Source organism: Halyomorpha halys, unplaced genomic scaffold (genome assembly GCF_000696795.3).
Source record: "Halyomorpha halys isolate HHAL.00 unplaced genomic scaffold, Hhal_1.1 Scaffold252.1, whole genome shotgun sequence".
Lineage (NCBI taxonomy): Eukaryota > Metazoa > Arthropoda > Insecta > Hemiptera > Pentatomidae > Halyomorpha > Halyomorpha halys.
The window spans coordinates 846,853-865,484 of NW_027108761.1; the positions used below are offsets into that span (position 1 = coordinate 846,853).

Consider the following 18,632-nt stretch of genomic DNA (forward strand, 5'->3'; position numbering starts at 1 on the left):
AATCTTATTTAGCATCCTCATTTCTAGGTTCATACACTCATTTATTGAGGTTATTGGTATCTGAATTCACTCTCAGTGAAAATCCTGCTAATACAACAACGTCTCAGTTGAGGTCGGCTTGTCATGCTGATGATTCAGTCATTCTTGGAACGTGGCTTCAAGAAACTGATCATCGGACTATTGAAGATCAGGTATTTCTCGTTCTAAAAATATTATTTCATCTGTCAGAGATTGATTTACTAACACCAACTCCGTAGTTTTGCTTAGCTCACGTTTGTAAACTAACTGAGTTCAAAGAAAGGACATTGTACCACTACTGAAATTCATTGAGGTTCAATAAAGTAATAAAAGAGACATTTGACAAAATTATATCGTTAGTGATCATTATGTAGTCTCTGAAATCGGGGGTTTATAACAATTCATAATAGAAAATATGTTTGCCAGAGTAAGATATTGTGTTCATAATATTTTTATTGACATTCTTATACTGTGTATAAAAGTAAAGTATATGGATTGCTTGTCATACTCGTTTTGTGGAAATTCTGAAATTCATATTACAATCAGTATTTTAAATATAAAAAAATTAAGATAAAATAAAGTAGGGAAAACCATAAATAAACCATTCAAAGAGAAACAAAAAATGAATAATCCTAAGAAATCAATTATTAAAATATTCTGTTTTCATATTTTTTTTATTTTATTCATTTATTTATTTTTTTATTTATTTTTATTTATTTATTTTTTATTCTTTCAATGTCCTTTCTTTTATTATTCTTGCTACTAATTTTTTAAAAAAAATTTGTTAATAAGATTAATTTTAAATACCACATTTTATTGTGCACTGGTGGTGGTTAACTGCTTTGTTTTTTTGTTGGCTTACATTAGATGGAACCAAATCGTAAAGCTGATGGTGATTATGTAAGTGAATTTATGTTGTTTTTTTTTCATTTTTTTTTAATCCCATTATTGTTTGTTTCTTATATTAAATGTTATGCATTAAATGATTTTTGAATTAATTGTATGCAGTATCTGTTCCTATAAGTAAAAGATTTTGGTATTGAAGGTGTACTGTTAATGCTCATGTAATTGTGTATAAGTATTATTTATTTGTCAATACTTTTAACATATCTTGATTGCTAGTTTATAAATGACAGCTATCAATATACATTTGTACATCGATGAAATTTTTAGAATTTTCTAAAATCATAAAGGAATAGCATCATTTATAACTCTAGACAGTTTTTATGTGATAGTTTATTGCTACTTTTTCTCACATTTTTCTGTTAATGTATAATTTGATGCTGTAGAAATTGTGTATTTCATTGTCTAAACTTAGTAGATCAGATCTAATCATATTTCCATTTTCTGTTTGTATTGTATTATAAGCAAATTTTGTTTTTATCCTTTGATAGCAAACAAAAAATATGATTAAATCTTTCTGTTAGTTTTTTCTAAAAATTCGTGTAACTGTTCAAGTCAAGTCAAGTAAAATTTATGTGTATTATTTTTATTTTAGCTTCAACACAATAGTGCAGCTGGTTCAGGAGCTCTTGAGCACGACCCTTGTTGTCTATATCGGGCTATTTCTCCCGTAAGTAACTACAATTAATATTTATTTCATTATTATTATTTTTATTTTATATATTATTATTATTTATTATGCTACTTATTTTTCCTTAATGGGTTCAGAATTGAGATGGGGAATAATTCCACTACCTTGAGATATTAATTTATGTATTAATACAATGACTCTATAGCCCTTGCAGAGCTTTGGCCTCTAATATTATTTTCAACCACTGGTTCCTGTTAGTGGCATGTTGTCTCCTCACCTCCAACTAGCACATGTCTGCCTTCATCAAGCTATCTTAGATGTGATCTTCCTTATGCTCTTCTACCCATGCCACTGGTCCTCTAGGTTGAATACAGGGCGAACAAGCCTTATAACATCAGATATTAATATTTTCAAATATTTAACAAAAAACTACATGAGTTGTGTCCCCATGAGGACTTTCTGACAGCTTTTCTTAGTATATCAAGTGATAATTCCAGTCCATCCATTCCTGCCACCATTGACTTCCAAATCAGCTCATTGAGGGGACCTTTTCTAAGTAGGCTACTTGGATTATACTTGTAATATAAGTTCAACTTCTACGGGGCCTGATGAAAAAGCACTCCATACCAACTAGTAATCCACATTCAGCTGTGATATGCTGTATTGAATCTATCGTCACTGATCATATAATTACTATTATTGTTATAGTTTTATTTTTGTCTTGTGATATTTATTATTGACAACAAAGTTTTACAAATTATGCTGACTACTACATAGTTCGATTTCCCTATATTAAGTATGGTGGTCATTGATCCAGTCGGGCTTGTATGTCATTTGGGATGGTTAGTATCAGGTTATTTTACTTGATCAATAAGATCCAGTTGACTCATAATATTTACATTGTTGTATATCATTGTTTCATGTCCATCCTTTCCAATTAGAAATTACCCTAATTACTTTACAAGCCAAATTAGCAATTGAAATCAAAAGCTAACATAATTTGTTAACTTCTCAAGTTTTTACTGGACTGAGCATTTCTCTAATTAAATGTTTTGTTTTTCTCAAAATGATACAACTTTTCTGCAACAGATGATCAAATTAATTAGTAATTATTTAATAGTTGTATAAATATGTTTATTACAGCTAATGTAGTAGTAAAAATTATATATTTTGTAATAAAGGTATTACTGTCAGATATCCTATAATTTAGATTTGATAAAAGTAACAAAATATTTTTTTTATTTTTTCAGGGAGAAAGTAGCCCTGGACCGCTTCCATTAGGTGTAGCCGTTATTGATGCTTCTGTTATTTTATTTGGCTGTGTCTTCCCTAGAGTTAACCAGAAGCATCGCTTACAAATGCTCGAGCACTTCTCCGAATGTATAAAAGCTGCTAAGTCTTCAAGAGCCGATGCTGTGACTCTCAATGTTTTCTCTGCTTTACTCACTGGCCTAAAAGGACTTACTGAGTCCAAGTCAACCCTTGGGTCTGAAGATGTTAAGAAAGCTGCTACAACACTGATCATTGTTAGTGAATATATATTTAATTTTATATTATATTTATTCTAGAGGTTTATATGGAGGACTAATCCTCTTACTGGACCTGTTGTTCCCAATGCAAAACTTATAATATTAAGGGCTATTTAAAGTGACATTAAAAAATGAATTTGTCTCATGCCTTCATATTCTTTAATTTTTCTCATTCATAGATCTCGGTTTCATTAGTAGATATGTAACACCATTTTAATGTTTATAGGTTTTAAAATTTTTTATCCTGTGGATTGAAGTTTTTTAATAATATGATATGGAAGTCATGAAGGCAGAGATCAAATGTATTGTAAAGTCATAAAAAAATTAAAGTTGGGAACAACTTGGTTAGACTGAAATGATAAAGATAAAGATAAAGAATACTTCAAACTCTTTTATTGCTTACACAAAATTCTTTAAAGATTTTTATATTTCATTCTATATTTGAAAACTTGTGGTTGAGAAATATTCATTTTTAGTAATTGAATATCGCTGTTTTTCAGAGTGCCTTAACAAGCAGCTCTCCAATCCTGCGATGTGCTGCTGGCGAATCGTTGGGCCGGCTTGCTCAAACCGTTCCGGACCCGAGAACAACTGCTGAGTTAGCCCAGACCAGTTTCGATCGATTAAAATCTGCTAGAGATGTTGCAAGCAGAACTGGCCACTCCTTAGCCCTAGGCTGCCTTCATCGCTATGTTGGTGGCCTTGGATCTTCTCAGCATTTGAACACGAGTGTTTCTATATTGCTCGCGCTGGCTCAAGATCCTACATCCCCAATAGTACAGGTGGGTCTTTTAAAATTTAATTACTTTCCTTATTTATTTTAAATTATATGATTTTTATATTTAATATTTGTTATAATGTTGGCAGTATTTTATTAACAATATTTATCACTTTTTAAAATTGCTACACCTCATTTCACCGACTTAAAAACCACAATAAATAAATATATATGTATTTACAATCTTTGTAATTACAGTTTGAATCAATCATTGTTTAAATGAATATTATTATTTCTTCTGATCTGTTTCAGGTCTGGGCTCTCCATGCTCTATTTCTTATCGCTGACTCCGGGGGTCCTATGTTCCGTGGATATGTTGAACCATCTCTCACACTAGCTCTTAAACTTTTACTCAATGTGCCACAGTCTCATGTGGATGTTCATCAATGCATTGGGAAAGTTCTCACTGCTATTATTACAACTGTTGGTCCCGAACTCCAAGGTATTTATCTTCCATGATATAAAAATACACAGAATATTATTTATGATGAACCTTGAACCATATAAAGTATTATTGCTGGTCATTTTTAATCCATGAATTATTACAGTTCCCTTTTTACTTTAAATAGGGTTTTTCAATTGGGATGAAGTATCTTTGGAACCTATTGGCAATCATTTTTGTAATGTAATGGTGTAAATTTTTGACAAATGAGTCAGTAAATGTTTGGTGCGTTGCCATTCAGTTCAACAGCATGTTGAAATGATCAAACTTTTTATGAAAGTTCAATTAGTCAAACATTTCATGCATTATGAGAAATATATAGTCAAAATTATAGTCCTAAGAAGGACATATTTGTGCTAATGATATAGGATTGAATCCTCCCCCTTCTATCCGTCATTGAAATGTCCGAAAACACTGAGAATATTCAGTTGGTGGCTGAGAGTGCGAGAAACCTTAAAAAATGGAAGTAGTAAATGAGAGTAAGAGAAAAATTCATTAATTTCACAATGTTCCCAACAAGTTGGGATCTAATTAGATCTGCTAGACATCTGGTCTCCATTGGGCTGTACCACCTGTCATACTGACACAGAAGCAATGAGTTAGTTAAAAGAAAAATTCAATTGGTTTTTTATTTCAAGATTCAGGTTCAAAATACAACCTGTAAGATCATGTGCCATTATGCTCATTGAATTTTTTTTTGTGTGATTTTGTGAAATCTTTGGTGTCCGTAAACAAGGCATAAAGTTTCGAAAACCTGAATATTAACATAACATGCATCATCAATGAGATACAGGTGCCATTATATCAAAAAGTGGACCTCATGTACCTTGCGCAACTAAGGTGGTTATTTTGATGGTGATTTTCACACAATACTAATGAGTGAGCCCTCAAAAAGAAAATATATATAATCTCATTGCATACAATCAATATATTTTTCTTTCATCTCAAAGTTATCTGTTCTCTATTGAAAAACTCTTTATAATTGTGAGCCATTATAATTTTAAAAACCCTTTGGTTACTGTTACTATCTTTTAAAATATCAATAATTTTATTAGAAGATTATTGGGTGGTAGTTAAAAAAGATACTCTAAATAGTTTACTATTTTTGACCGCCATTCAGACCATCTTATCAATTATTTCACTACAATACTTTTCATTTACAAATAATTCATTTTAAAACTAAAAAAAAAATAGCCGACTTTATATTGTATACATAATCATAAACAATATAGAGTTTTCAATTTCAATAAAGTATATTCGCCTTATTTATGGAAGCTTTGTTTGAACAGGTAACACGAGTACAGTTTGTATGGCTCGTTCTTCATTGTTATGTGCTTGTGCGATTATGCAGGACCATCAAGATCCACTTGTTCAAGCTGAAGCTACCTCTTGTTTGCAACAATTACACTTGTTTGCCCCAAGACATGTGAACCTCTCATCCCTAGTCCCTACACTTTGTGTAAGAAATTAATTTAATTATTGTATGCAAAAATATGAAATGTTTATGATATAGTAAAATCCTGATATTTTGTAGCCTGGTAATGTGTATTAGTAATGTGTTGTAGATTTATATAATATAAGGCATAGTCTTAGGCTATAGCTAGACTATACCTCCTTAGCTGGACTGATATCAACACTTTATAATGCCACAAGGCAATCAAAGGGAGAAGTCGCAGTAAAGTATATATAATACATTTCATGTATTATATATGTATGAAGTACTAATTCTATTTTAATAAAGGGTAAATAAATAAAACATTAATTATAAAGCAATGAATGTATGTGTAAGGTGGAAGTTTGAGATAAATATAAAATACTGATAAGAGATATGAATATAATATATGAAAGATGGGTTGTAAGTTATGTAATAAAAAAATTAATTATAAAGTAATAAATATAAGTATAAGGGGAAAATATGAGATAAATATAAAAACAGATAAAAGATATGCGAAGATAATCGGTTTATTAACTTCTGAAATGCAGTGCATAGAGCAAATTTAAAAAAAAATATATGGTAGTTTAATAAGGCTTCACAAACTTTTTGAATTGATGTTTCCAACCCTTTTAATAATATTTTTCGTACAATTCATAACAGATAGTTAATTCTCAGGATTGTGTCATATATTTCAGTTAATTATAAAGTGTAATAGATATTATTAAAGTAAAAGTTATACTTGTATTCATCAGTATATTTTCTTTACCTAATAATTGTTTAATTTTATCTTAGGGTACTTTATCCAGTAATCATTTATTACTCCGAAAAGCAGCAGTAGCTTGCTTAAGACAGTTGACTCAAAGAGAAGCAAAAGAAGTCTGTGAACATGCTCTTACATTAGCAAATGAAAATAGAGAAAACAATTCTGTTGAAGGTAAGCACTTTTTTTTTACTCCTTTTACACATATTATTTGTTTAATAATTATAAAATAATGTAAATTGATTTGATGGAATTTTAGGTCTAGTGATTACTGAAACAGGTCTTCCTGGAGTGCTGTTCACAATGCTTGATACCGAAACAGACCCAAGTCTAATAAAGCACATTCATGACACACTGACGAGTATGCTTCAGGTTTTAGCAGCTGATAATCTTTCTCAGTGGTTATCACTTTGCAAATCTGTTTTGACCGTTGCAAATGGTAAAGGATAATTTTTTTTTGTTTTTAAATATCTTTGTTTATTCTCTAAATTTCAATATTCCTATTTTCAGATCTAATTAGTAATTATTATGTTGAATTTCATCATCCTATAATGTAACATATATTTTCTTTGTGCTTCATGCATCCATTATATGTGGATTTGACAATATTGCCAAGTTTTGTTTTTGAATAACATATAATTTTAGAAAAGTTATTTAACTTACTTAACTCAATAATTTTCTAACATAGATACTGCTTCCGGAGAACCAGAAGGAAATGAACCAGTTGCTGACGAAGGCTCTGATGATGAAGGTGACGATACAGAATTTCATGCAGGTGAATTAGCTAGGGTGACTATTCAGCCAAGATGGCCAACAAGAGTATTTGCTGCAGACTCTGTTTCCAAAATAATAGCTGCATGCAAAATTCACAAAGGAGCACACTTTGATCTGGCTCTTGCTAAAGAAATGCAGATGTCAAAACACAAAGGTGAGTTGTTATTTCAAAATATCATTTTTTTTTTTAATGATGCAGATGTTTTTTTGAAAATTATTATAATCTTGTTCATACTTGTGTTGTATCAATTATTGACAGTTTATTTTTTTAATGATTTATATCGATGAATTTCAGGTGATTACTTGGTCCTTCACTTGTCTGATCTGGTAAGAATGGCTTTCATGGCAGCTACTAGCGACTGCGACCAGCTACGCCTACAAGGCTTGAGCCTCCTTAATGAGATAATTGAAACTTTTGCAAGGGTTCCTGAGCCAGAGTTCCCAGGACATCTTCTTCTTGAGCAGTATCAAGCACAGGTTTGTATTTAAAAATTATGCGTTTTATGTATTAAAATTACTTTTACATTTTTTTCTCTTATAAGTAAGGTTTTCTCAAAAGCTCGGAAAAATATTTGAAGTGTGTAGAACTGATTGCATGTTTGATTAAGAGTGCTTGACTGTAAATCATATATTATGAGCTACTTTACTAAGGTTGTTTATTTTATAGTGGGATTTATTTTTAATTATTAAACATTGTTTAAAATAAAATTATATTATAATAAAAAAATATATATATATTTTATTTTTAAGAGTTATAGTCTATATATATATTATTTTTCCACATTCTAGTAATGTTTTGGCCATTTTCAACCTTTTTCTTCTACACTCCAATGACAATAATAAAAGTATAAGTTTTCATAAATACTACTCGTGTAAGTATTTGTTATAAGTGAAACAGTGATATGTGTTCTTAAAAAATGAATTTTGTGTGTAATATTAATTAATATATTGAAGATTACTAATTTATAAAAACATATACTTTGATTACTGTCACTGGAGTGTAGAAGAAAAAGGTTGAAAATAGCTACTGGAAAGGGCTGAAATGTTGCTAAAAAGTGAAGAAAAAAATTATATATATAATTTTTTTTTTTATTATTATATAGTTTTATTTTAAACAATATTGGTACATTGTGGCCCTCAGTATTTTCCTCAATCATTTTGGTTGATTTTTAATAAGTAAAACATCTAGTATTTTTCTAATTGTACTAGTGTTAGAGGTTCTCTTTGTTCTTCCTACATTGGTTATGTCTAGAAGGAAACCTTATTTTATAACTGTGGTTCAGTGCAACAACAATCAGTGTCCTTATTCTGAAAAATGTGTCTACAATACTGAAATTAAAAATTTTCAGAATTGAGGATCAACTTATCTCATTGTTTTATAAAAAAACAAAACAACAATTACAAGATTTTCCAAGAATATTGTCTGTTTTTGTATGTAAAAGTTTAAGTTTTGACAGACAACTTTACATAAAAAACTAAAAACCAATAAAAATGGAAATTGCCTTTTGTTGCTCCAAACCACAAATATGATTTAGTTGTAAGAAACTACTCTTTATTTTGACTCACTGGAAATTTATCAAATGTTATTTTATTTTCCTTATCATGATTGTGTGTTTATAAACAGGTGAGTGCTGCATTAAGGCCAGCTTTCACTAGGGACACTCCGTCTCACGTGACAGCAGCTGCTTGTCAAGCTTGCTCAGCTTGGATTGGAAGTGGTGTAGCTCGAGACCTTAGTGATCTTCGGAGAGTTCACCAGCTGCTCGTGTCTTGTTTGGATCGTCTAAGGGCTTCAGGAACTACGCCTTTGATTTACAACGAAAGTATGCTTACTCTTGAAAGACTGGCCATTCTGAAAGCATGGGCAGAGGTTTGTTCCCTTTGTTTCTTTTTATTTAATTTTTATTTTGCTTTTATTGCTAATATTGTTCACTGTTTTTTCTAATTATTCTAGAAGTTTTTAGTTCACCTTTTTTTAAAAGATAGAATACTTGAAATTAGTCGCATGGTATTTGTTGTTGGTATTAATGAGTTTCAACAGCAAAATTAATTTATATGACAGAAGGTTAAGGTTCTTATATTATTATGCCTTTTAAATTAAATAATTTTTCAAAGAAATAGTTTTAATTTCTGTTAATTCTTATACTCTCATTCAAAAATAAGATTACTTGTAAATGTTTTATTAGGTATACATTGTTGCTATGGTTGGGAGCAGTACTTCAGCTGGTAACTTAAATCCTTCGAATCTTCCTAATAATGACAGTTACACCAATGGTGACGAGGATTTCGGTGATTTTGAATCAGGTGGCGAAAGCCTACTCACTCTAGTACTACCTGAACTGGCATCCCTGTCTCAGAACTGGTTAGCAGCTCTGAAGGATCATGCTCTGCTGTCACTTCCTCCTGGTAAGTTCTGTTCTGAATCATTCGAGATTAAATTGTTTATATTTACTAGTATTATTTGTCAGTTTTGAGGATAATAAATTAAATAAAAGTGTATACAATATCAATTTGTTAATTGATTAATTCTTTTTAAATATCATAGGTTTCTAAAGCAAAATAATTGCAATGGATGGGTCCTCAGACAATCTATTTTCTATATATCACTCTAGTACAGTTCAAAAAATTTTCACACTTGATAATTTTTTATCTTGTTACTAATATTAGCCTGGTAGGAATTAATTTGATTTAACTCTGTGCATCCAGAATTAATAAAATACATTTTTTTCCAAATCAGATCAAAATCATAAATTTATATATTTTTTCTAATAGAATTAGTTTTATCTCATTTGAGACAAAACGTGCATTGATAAGATACATATAATTTTGATATAACTTAAAAAAAAAAATTATGTATAGTGTACTCCTAGCAGAATTCCATTATTAGATTTTTTGTGTTTTTTTAAATGTTTATTCATCTTTCTAGAATTTGCCAGCCAGTTACCTCATGATGGTGGAGCATTCTATACAACAGACACGATGGATAGTTGCAGGCCTCACTATGCAGCTTCTTGGCCTCCGCTTCTACATGCTGCTGCTCTCTGGTTGAATGCAACCCAATTCAAAGGAGAAAATGCTCAGGATCGGTTTCACTTATTGTTTGGTATATATTTTACATTAAATTCAAATTTAATACTCTACTCCTCACTCATATTAATCTTCATAGTTATGGTGATATTCGTACAACCATCTATACTTAAAGTTATGTGTGTTTACAAAAGGACAAAACATACATACATAGATTTTAAAAACAAAATTATTGTGACTATTTAACTCTCAGCAATTGTTAATTTTTTATTAGTGCTTAAATGAAATTAAAATGGTTCCACTGTTCCACTAGTTTTACATTTCTTGACATTCCTGAATTTCTTCTAGGTATTTGTATGGAAGCCCTTTGCAGCCCAAGGATGGTAGAACCTACTGAAAGTGTTATAACTTGTTTGAAAGCTCTTTTTACACTTCTCGACTCCGAACTTCCTCGGCAAATGCTAATGCAAGACAGATCATTAAGCATTGAGTTGTGTAACGTACTTCACAGGTAATTAATATTTTATCAATTAGTTTCTGTGATTAGGGATTGAATCATATAACAAACAAAGTATAAGTGATTCCTCTACTGCCTTTTAACCTCTGTTGCCATTAATTTCATTTTTTTAAAAATATCTTTGTATCAATTTAAAATTTGTCCAGTTCTCTAATCTAACACTAAGATACCAAACATACAGGCAATAAAGTCAACATTAATATTTAGTCCCCTTAGTCATTGTTTTAAATTGGGTTATACCTATGGTTTTATTCCTAAAGATTTTTTCCCTAAATTCTTTGCATTATGTATTCTCGATTCTCAAAAATAGCTATAATACAATTCTGAGTATCCTACAGATTTTGTTATATTATACCAAAGTGTTTGAGATTCTAATATTTAATTATTGAATTTTATCTCAATTAATTCATCCTAATAATAATTAAGTGTAAATTAATATAACGTAACTGTGCTATGCTGAGTTACTAGTCCTGCCAAAGATTGATGTTTCTTATTGTACTTCATCATATGTTGAGAATTATAATATTAATTATAAGATGTTGAATAAATATATTTTTTAGGTTACTTTTAACAAGAGAAAATATTGAAATTCAACAATTAGTCATGGATGTTTTGAGCCAAGTTCTAAAAGCAGCTCAGGAAGAACTAGATATCTTGAAGAAGAAGAAAATAAAAGGTATTATTTTTTTAATAATATTGTTTCGGAAAATTATATTGGATCCTCAACATAAAACTGTCATGTATGTATACATGTTGACTCTATACAAATATTGGAAAGCAAAATTTCCGTTTTTTCAACCCATATTTATATTTTAGATTTGATGTCTTCATATGGGAGAAAAAGCATTTTCAAATCTATAAAAATGCACTATATGTTTTATTTTATGCCTCTTTCTAATTTGCTTATTAATTGTTTATATTCAAGGTCAATTTTTTTTTTTGAAAAAGCTATTCAGATTTGTTTTTAGCATCTTCAAATACGAATTTTTACAAGATACACAAAATATTTAACTTGGCCCACTTCACAACGTTAGTAATTGTTTGACCTGGCCTGGTAAAAGATTACTACTTGGGTGCATTGGCAAAAACCCTTGGACAGGTGCCTAATATTTTTGATCAACTAATTTGATTGATTTTTATGATTTTTCGATGATATGATTTTTTCATAAATTATTTTTGATAAAAAAAATTTACGTTTAAGTCATTGATCCCACATAGGTAACCACTTGTAGGTTAGACTTCTTAGTTATGTTGCTATTGCATTGATGGTGAATTACATGTTGTATATTTTAGTTATAGACTAAAATTATATATTATGATTTATAATTATTACTTGAAGATGTGCAACTTTCTTACACATGTCTATTTTCATTTACAACCTAAATTTTTAGAGCTCGGCCCTGAAGCAGATGAGAAAAGTGAAGAACTAGATAATGTTGGAGAGGGTGGAGAGACAGGAGAATTGCCACCTGGCAAATCCTTGGTATTCGCCGTGCTGGAGGTTTGTCTTTGCCTCCTGGTCAGCCAGCTACCTCCACTCAACCCGAGCCCTCAGTCACTCAGTCCTCGGCCGCAGAAGAGACCTCACCCACCTCTTGTCGCCAGGGCTCTGGACACCATGGGGAGGCTCCCAACTCTCACTTCTCCTGCTGGTAATGTCTAACAGTTCTCTTTGCACTTTTCTTAATTTAACTATAATTGTTCATTTATGAAATAATACATTTAATGAATTTGCAATATTTGTAAAATCAACAACTAATAATCAGTTGGACTGTACATTGATGTGTGTTTTTAAATCAGTCTTACAAAATAAATCTTTTTTTATTTTGTTTGAAAAAAATATTGATTATACTTCCTCACTATTGAAGGTAGAGAAGCTTTGTATTCATGTAGAAAATGAAAAATATGTAACTCTGGATTTTCTTTCGTAGAAAGTGTTTTGTTTTTATTTATTAAGATGTTGAGGGATACTGATGAAATACAGCTCACAGACACATTGATATGTTCAAAGAGATAATGCCTAGTATAACTTAACGTTGGTTTGTGCAAAAGGGACAGATGAATTTATCAGTATTGAACAACATTGTTTAAACAAATGTTTTTTTAAATTTTAATTAATGAGACTATTTGACAGTATTTAAAAAAGAAATAGATACACCGAACAAAATGAGATAAAATTGATTATAAGGTTTTAATTGTGTACATAAAAGGTTAAATTAATTATTATAATTGTAGAAATATAAGTTGATGAATATGGGGAAACCTGAAATGTAGTACAAACTTAACTTAACTTTAGAATTGAAGTGTTTCCCGTTAAGAGAGTTTTGAAGGGCCCGAAATAAGTGAAAATCTGTTGGGACAAGGTCTTGTGAATAGGGTGGGTGGGGATCACATCCCAGCCAAACTTCAATTTCTCCCGGGTCTGTAAAGACCCGTGAGGACAGACGTTATCGGGATGGAAAACTATGCCTTTGCGATTAGCCAATGTTGGCCACTTTCGCTCAATCGCTGCCTTTAATTGTTCCAACTTGGCCCAGCATACTGCAGAATTAATGGTCTGGTTGGGCGGGAGGAGCTCTAAATAAAGGACACCTTTCCAATCCCACCAAATGTACAGCATAACCGTTTTTGGATTTAATCCTGCTTTTGGAGTCATTAACGGCAGGTCACTTTGTTTTCCCCAGGACTTTTTCCTTACTATGTTATTGTACAGGACCCACTTTTCATCCCCAGTTATCAAGTTATCTCTTTAAAAATGGATCATTATTCAGAGTTGTAGTGAGGGAATCACTAATGGATATGCGGTCCAATAAATTCTTTTCCATCAAATTGTGAGGAAAATAAAAATGGTCATGGATAATTGATTGACTTGTTATCTGATTTTGAATAAATTTCAGGGATCATGAGAATTGATACCTAAATGATCGTATATCAATTTCATCAAATTTCATCCTCTACTTCCATTGACTTCTCCATATTTCAAAAAGGCTTGTCCTATTTTGGCTTAAAGATAGAGGAATGTTGGAGATTATTACAGACACTGTCTAGTAAAACCTATCAAATTTCGCCAACTACTTTTGATTATTTATGCCAAAAATTCCTTTCTGGATGCACCTCTATTTCAACAATGGTTCACCCTTTCGATTTTATTCTCGAACAACATATTATTAACCATCATATATAGGTAATTACCTAACCTAATTTCTTGAAAATACAATTTTCACAAAAGAAAATACAAGGATTTAAAAAAAGTTAAAAAAAGATAAAAAGAGTGTGAAAGGTGTATTTGTATTGTACTTGGCAAATTTGTATTTATTTTTTTATCATATTCATTACATGTTCTGTTCAATGTCTTTTAATATGAATTCAGGAGGAATCTCAATACTTCCGACAGTACTTTACCTTACAACAGGCGTATTGAAGGAATGTGGGTGGAAATCTCCAGCTGGTGGAGAGGTGACCGGTGCTTTGCATTGTTTGCGAGCTTTAGCCTCCCACAGATATGCTACTCATTCCGCTACAACGAATCAATGGAAAGCTCTCTTACAGAGTGCTCTCGCAAAGATCATTGACCTCGCCAAAACAGGTATCTAGATTAGGCTGGTATAATTGACTTAAGTCATTAGTTCATTCATGTGTTAATGTTTTTTTCAAATTTAGGAGCTGACAAGAGTGAAAAGAGTGAGGGTGACGAAATCAAGCTTGATGAAGTGACAATGATGACTGCAATAACCGTATTTGTTTTGCATGCTCCTCCAGAAGTAGTCTCCGCTCCCAACTTGCAATACCCCTGCATCAACCATTTTAGAAGATGTATTCAGGGGGATGATATTCAAGTTAGTGACGAATGCAATATTCATATTTATTGATATTAAACTAATTAATAGGAACAACCATCGCACATATGATTATGAATAGTTTTTAAAGAATGGAAATAAACATATTGTAGGAGGATAGAAAACAAAAATTTAACCAATTGTTCAATCTTTGTATATAATATAACATCTAATATTTATTTATTTTGTATTCCTCCCCCTCCTTAATTAATTATAACCTGCTGATTTGTAAAGGTGGTGTGTTTGAATATTTATGTCATAAATTTCTAGATTCAAACATTTCTTAGATTTTTTTTTTTTTTTTTGCAGATTAAACTGAAATGTGTACAAAGCCTTAAGACAATCTTCTCAAGTACTGATAGGCAAGTTTGTACAAGCTATGTCCACGCTTTAGCCCCAAGACTTCTGGAATTACTCCATAGCAAGTCTTCCAAACAAGTTTCAACAGATTTAGAGCTGAACCTGACATTGGAAACCATTTGTGCTCTGGAAGCTCTTATTCACCTCGCTGAACCTAAGCACAGTAAAGCCTTTTTCTTATTCAAATACTTTTTTGCTTTAAATGACATAATGTAGAGTGTATGCCATTTTTCATGTGTTATGGAAGTATATTTTTAACAAAGTAATATTGTGTATAAGTTGGGTTAATATCTAATAGAGTTATTTTGTAATTTTGATTCTGGTTAAGAGTTTTCTATTTTTTTTTATTTAAACAGATCTTGTATATTGTATTCATATAGTTTTGTAATCTTGTGAGTAGTTTTATTGCTATCAGGTATTAAAATACCTAGATACTTCATCATGATACTTCCAAACTTGTGTGCATGCCTGTTATAGAAGTTTTAAGTGTTAGTTATTTAAAGCCCAAATATTTATTCAATCAAAGTGTGATACCAAATGGTCTCTAAAAAATACCATAAGGATAATCTGGCCCTATCTCTCCATGGGCTCTGTTAATTTCCTTATTTTCCTATATAGCATAAATAAATAATTTTTTTGTAATATAAAAAAATAAAATATATTGAAATTAAAAATTCAATTATGCTTCCATTTGAATTGTTACTTCATAGTTAACAACAAGTATTTGATGATTGGAAGACTATTTTTGTTTATAGTAAATATTTTAAAGATTAAAGAAAAAACAATCTTATTTTTCCCATAAATTCAAATCATAATAAGGTTACAAAAACAAATTAAAATTACTATTTCATGAAAGCAGTGTATCTTCCCTCAGTTTTTATTTGAAATAAATAATACACTTTTTCATAAAAGTACATATTGTTTTCATTTCTACTTCAATTTTTCCTGCATATCTGGTCAACCATTTTTGTCAAAAGCAGACATTTAAAAAAACATCTTTGATGTTTCTGAACATATTTATCATATCTAACAGGATATTTTATGTATGGTTACCAAGTTTTGCTGTTATTTCAAGCTCTTGGTTGCAGATTTTTAAGATCTATGGACATATTTACTTATCTAGAGACACTACATTAATCAGAATTGAGACCAATTGAAAAAATTTGAAAGCCCATACAAGAAATTTAAAATAAGCCCTATTTAGTAGCTTATTATTATTTGAAAGAAACCTCTTGCGGATTTGTGCCCATGAGTATGAAGAGAATGAGATTCTTTTATATATATTTTGTAATTATTTTCATTTTATGGTAAAGGTACTGTAAAATACATTTACTTACTTTTTACAACATTGTATTCTGTTCTTTCTGATTTTTTATCTGTACGAATGAAGTAGTAATTTTAACACTTTCATATGTATATTTTGAAAGTATTTATAAAATTTAGATGGTAATTTTTCTTAAATGTGCATTCAATTCTTGAATTTTTCTTTCCTGCTTTCTAGGAGATTTGTTGCAAGGCAAGTAAAAAGATATTTGATTAAAATTAACAATTTTAGCTAAGCATGTTCCTTTATATTTTTTATTGCAAAAAAGAATCATTCATTTTTTTTTTATTATTATACTATTTTTACAGGAATACAAATGTTGAAACTGTTAGTACCAGAACTCATAGATTGTCTACTGGAAGGACCAACTCTGAAAGAAGCGAACAAACAGTGTAAAACTCTTCATGAAAAAAGCCTTCAATGGCTCATGAAGATCGGACCTCAGTATCCTCAGGTATATTAGTTTATTAATGATGAGAGACTCAAAGTGCTTTAATATAGAAAAAAAAATCATGGAATAAAAATATTTTATTTGCACGAAAAGTAAAAATTTAATAGTTTTAAACTATTTGTTCTTTTTTTGACTGCAACCCTGACCATCTTCTTATATTTAAATTTTTATGGTGAACTATATATCAATATAAAAATTTAAATATTTACATCCAGTGACTTATATTATTTTGATTCATCTGTTGATCCAGGAATTCAAAACTATCATGTCCGAGTCGAGTGATATGAGGAGTCGCCTAGAAACAGCTGTTAGGCGGAGCCAGGAATCGCGGAGAAAAGACATCATCAGTGGTAAACCACACCAGCCCCCACTTCAACCGCAGGAGCCCACTATCAAGCTCAAGACTGATTTCAGAGACTTCACAACATAAGCACGATTTTTCATGTAAATTATATGTATTTGAAATTTTTTTAATTGTAAATCCCTGTATTTTGATGGCACATTATAATTGCTGGCTGTTTTAATCTAAGTGCATCACTTTGTCAGTCATATCTCTGAATGTATTAACAAAAACACATAAATTTTAAAATATTGTTTGATCACTGTATAATTTACGTTTTGTAAGTCCAAAAAAAATGTTTTGTTTTTTTTCTTAGTATTCTATGTTTTTAATTTATTAATATTAAAATAATCATTAATTATTAATAACTTAAATGTTTTAATTCTTAAAAGTTTATTTAGCAGAATTTCTTTTAAAAGAAATTACTATTAAATTGATATTTGTTCTGATATTTTGTAATGACATTCCTCTTCCATTTTATTTTGATTCTTATCTAATGTTATTGATGTTTTTACTGAACTTACTTGTGTGATTTTTAAAATTTGTAATATTTTAAGGATTTTTGATTTTATTTATCTAGTATTGCTTAGAGTTTACTTTGTTACTGTTTTGTGAAATATTTTAATCTTAGTAATTATAACTTTTTAAATCATCAAATTACAAAGGAAGGTAAGGGATAGTTGTTGTTGAATGTGAAGACAAAGTTGCAACAATTTTAATTTTTCCTGAATACTTAATGTCAATAGGTTTAGTTTTGATGAACTTTGTGCCAATATGTCACTAGTTTTTCTTTTCTTCCATAACACTGGTTTTCTTTAGCTATTGATATCTTGGTTGTTACCCATATGATTGTAAATAGAATAATAAATTTTTTTTCCCCTTATACTTTGGTATAGACTGATTATAAATGTCTTTCTCGAAGGCATCAATGTAGTATGTATACTTTACAAATGCTATAGTTTTTAGTATAGGATTACAGTATTATATGTGTAAATAGTTGATAAGCGTGTGTGTCAATTTATATAATGTGTGTATAATGTAGAAAAGTGTATATTGTTATAGAATAGATGATAATTGTAGATAACATATTTTTATGTATTTATTTAAACTACTTCTTATTCTACCCTCATATGGAAAATGAGTCTTATTGATTTGTAGAATATAAATATTTAATTTTAATATGTATAAAAAGGCGTGTAAAAGGCAAAAATGAAATTGTTATATGTGCAAGGAGTTATGATAAAAGAATGACATTTAATTTTTGTTAAATTTTAGACATTTTATCAATGTTATACACTATAATTACAAATAACAGAAAAAGATTTAGTAAGTAACCCATCCTTAATTTTTGAATATTTGGATCAATGTATGGAGCACTTATTCCTTCTCCCTGAAGGTTATTAGTTTTAAATTTAATTTTTTTTTTTTTAATGGAGAAATTCTTTCTGGTGCTGGATTTTTCAATTTTTAAAAACATTCTCATTGAATTTATTCCATTTTTTTACAC

General features: G+C 30.1%; 1 protein-coding gene across 7 annotated transcripts in view; it reads left to right on the top strand.

Annotated features, from left to right (window-relative positions):
* Positions 1–17,445, top strand: part of LOC106680284 (HEAT repeat-containing protein 5B) — a 145,623-nt gene extending 128,178 nt beyond the window's left edge. For 4 of the 7 annotated variants that reach the window (XM_014419858.3, XM_014419863.2, XM_014419861.3 and 1 more), the window contains 22 exons: positions 13–191; positions 886–918; positions 1,517–1,591; positions 2,803–3,078; positions 3,582–3,863; positions 4,112–4,301; positions 5,591–5,760; positions 6,529–6,670; positions 6,756–6,935; positions 7,185–7,424; positions 7,566–7,747; positions 8,895–9,140; positions 9,457–9,676; positions 10,197–10,373; positions 10,646–10,808; positions 11,375–11,490; positions 12,206–12,466; positions 14,185–14,400; positions 14,475–14,650; positions 14,960–15,173; positions 16,643–16,788; positions 17,036–17,364. In XM_014419858.3, coding sequence (XP_014275344.1) covers positions 13–191; positions 886–918; positions 1,517–1,591; positions 2,803–3,078; positions 3,582–3,863; positions 4,112–4,301; positions 5,591–5,760; positions 6,529–6,670; positions 6,756–6,935; positions 7,185–7,424; positions 7,566–7,747; positions 8,895–9,140; positions 9,457–9,676; positions 10,197–10,373; positions 10,646–10,808; positions 11,375–11,490; positions 12,206–12,466; positions 14,185–14,400; positions 14,475–14,650; positions 14,960–15,173; positions 16,643–16,788; positions 17,036–17,215 — 4,064 coding nt within the window. In that variant the 3' untranslated portion in view covers positions 17,216–17,364. Of the gene's footprint in view, positions 1–12; positions 192–885; positions 919–1,516; positions 1,592–2,802; positions 3,079–3,581; positions 3,864–4,111; positions 4,302–5,590; positions 5,761–6,528; positions 6,671–6,755; positions 6,936–7,184; positions 7,425–7,565; positions 7,748–8,894; positions 9,141–9,456; positions 9,677–10,196; positions 10,374–10,645; positions 10,809–11,374; positions 11,491–12,205; positions 12,467–14,184; positions 14,401–14,474; positions 14,651–14,959; positions 15,174–16,642; positions 16,789–17,035 lie in introns of all 7 variants that reach the window. The other 3 variants (XM_014419862.3, XM_014419865.3, XM_014419864.3) reach the window with 3 other exon arrangements.
* Positions 17,446–18,632: the final 1,187 nt, after the last annotated feature.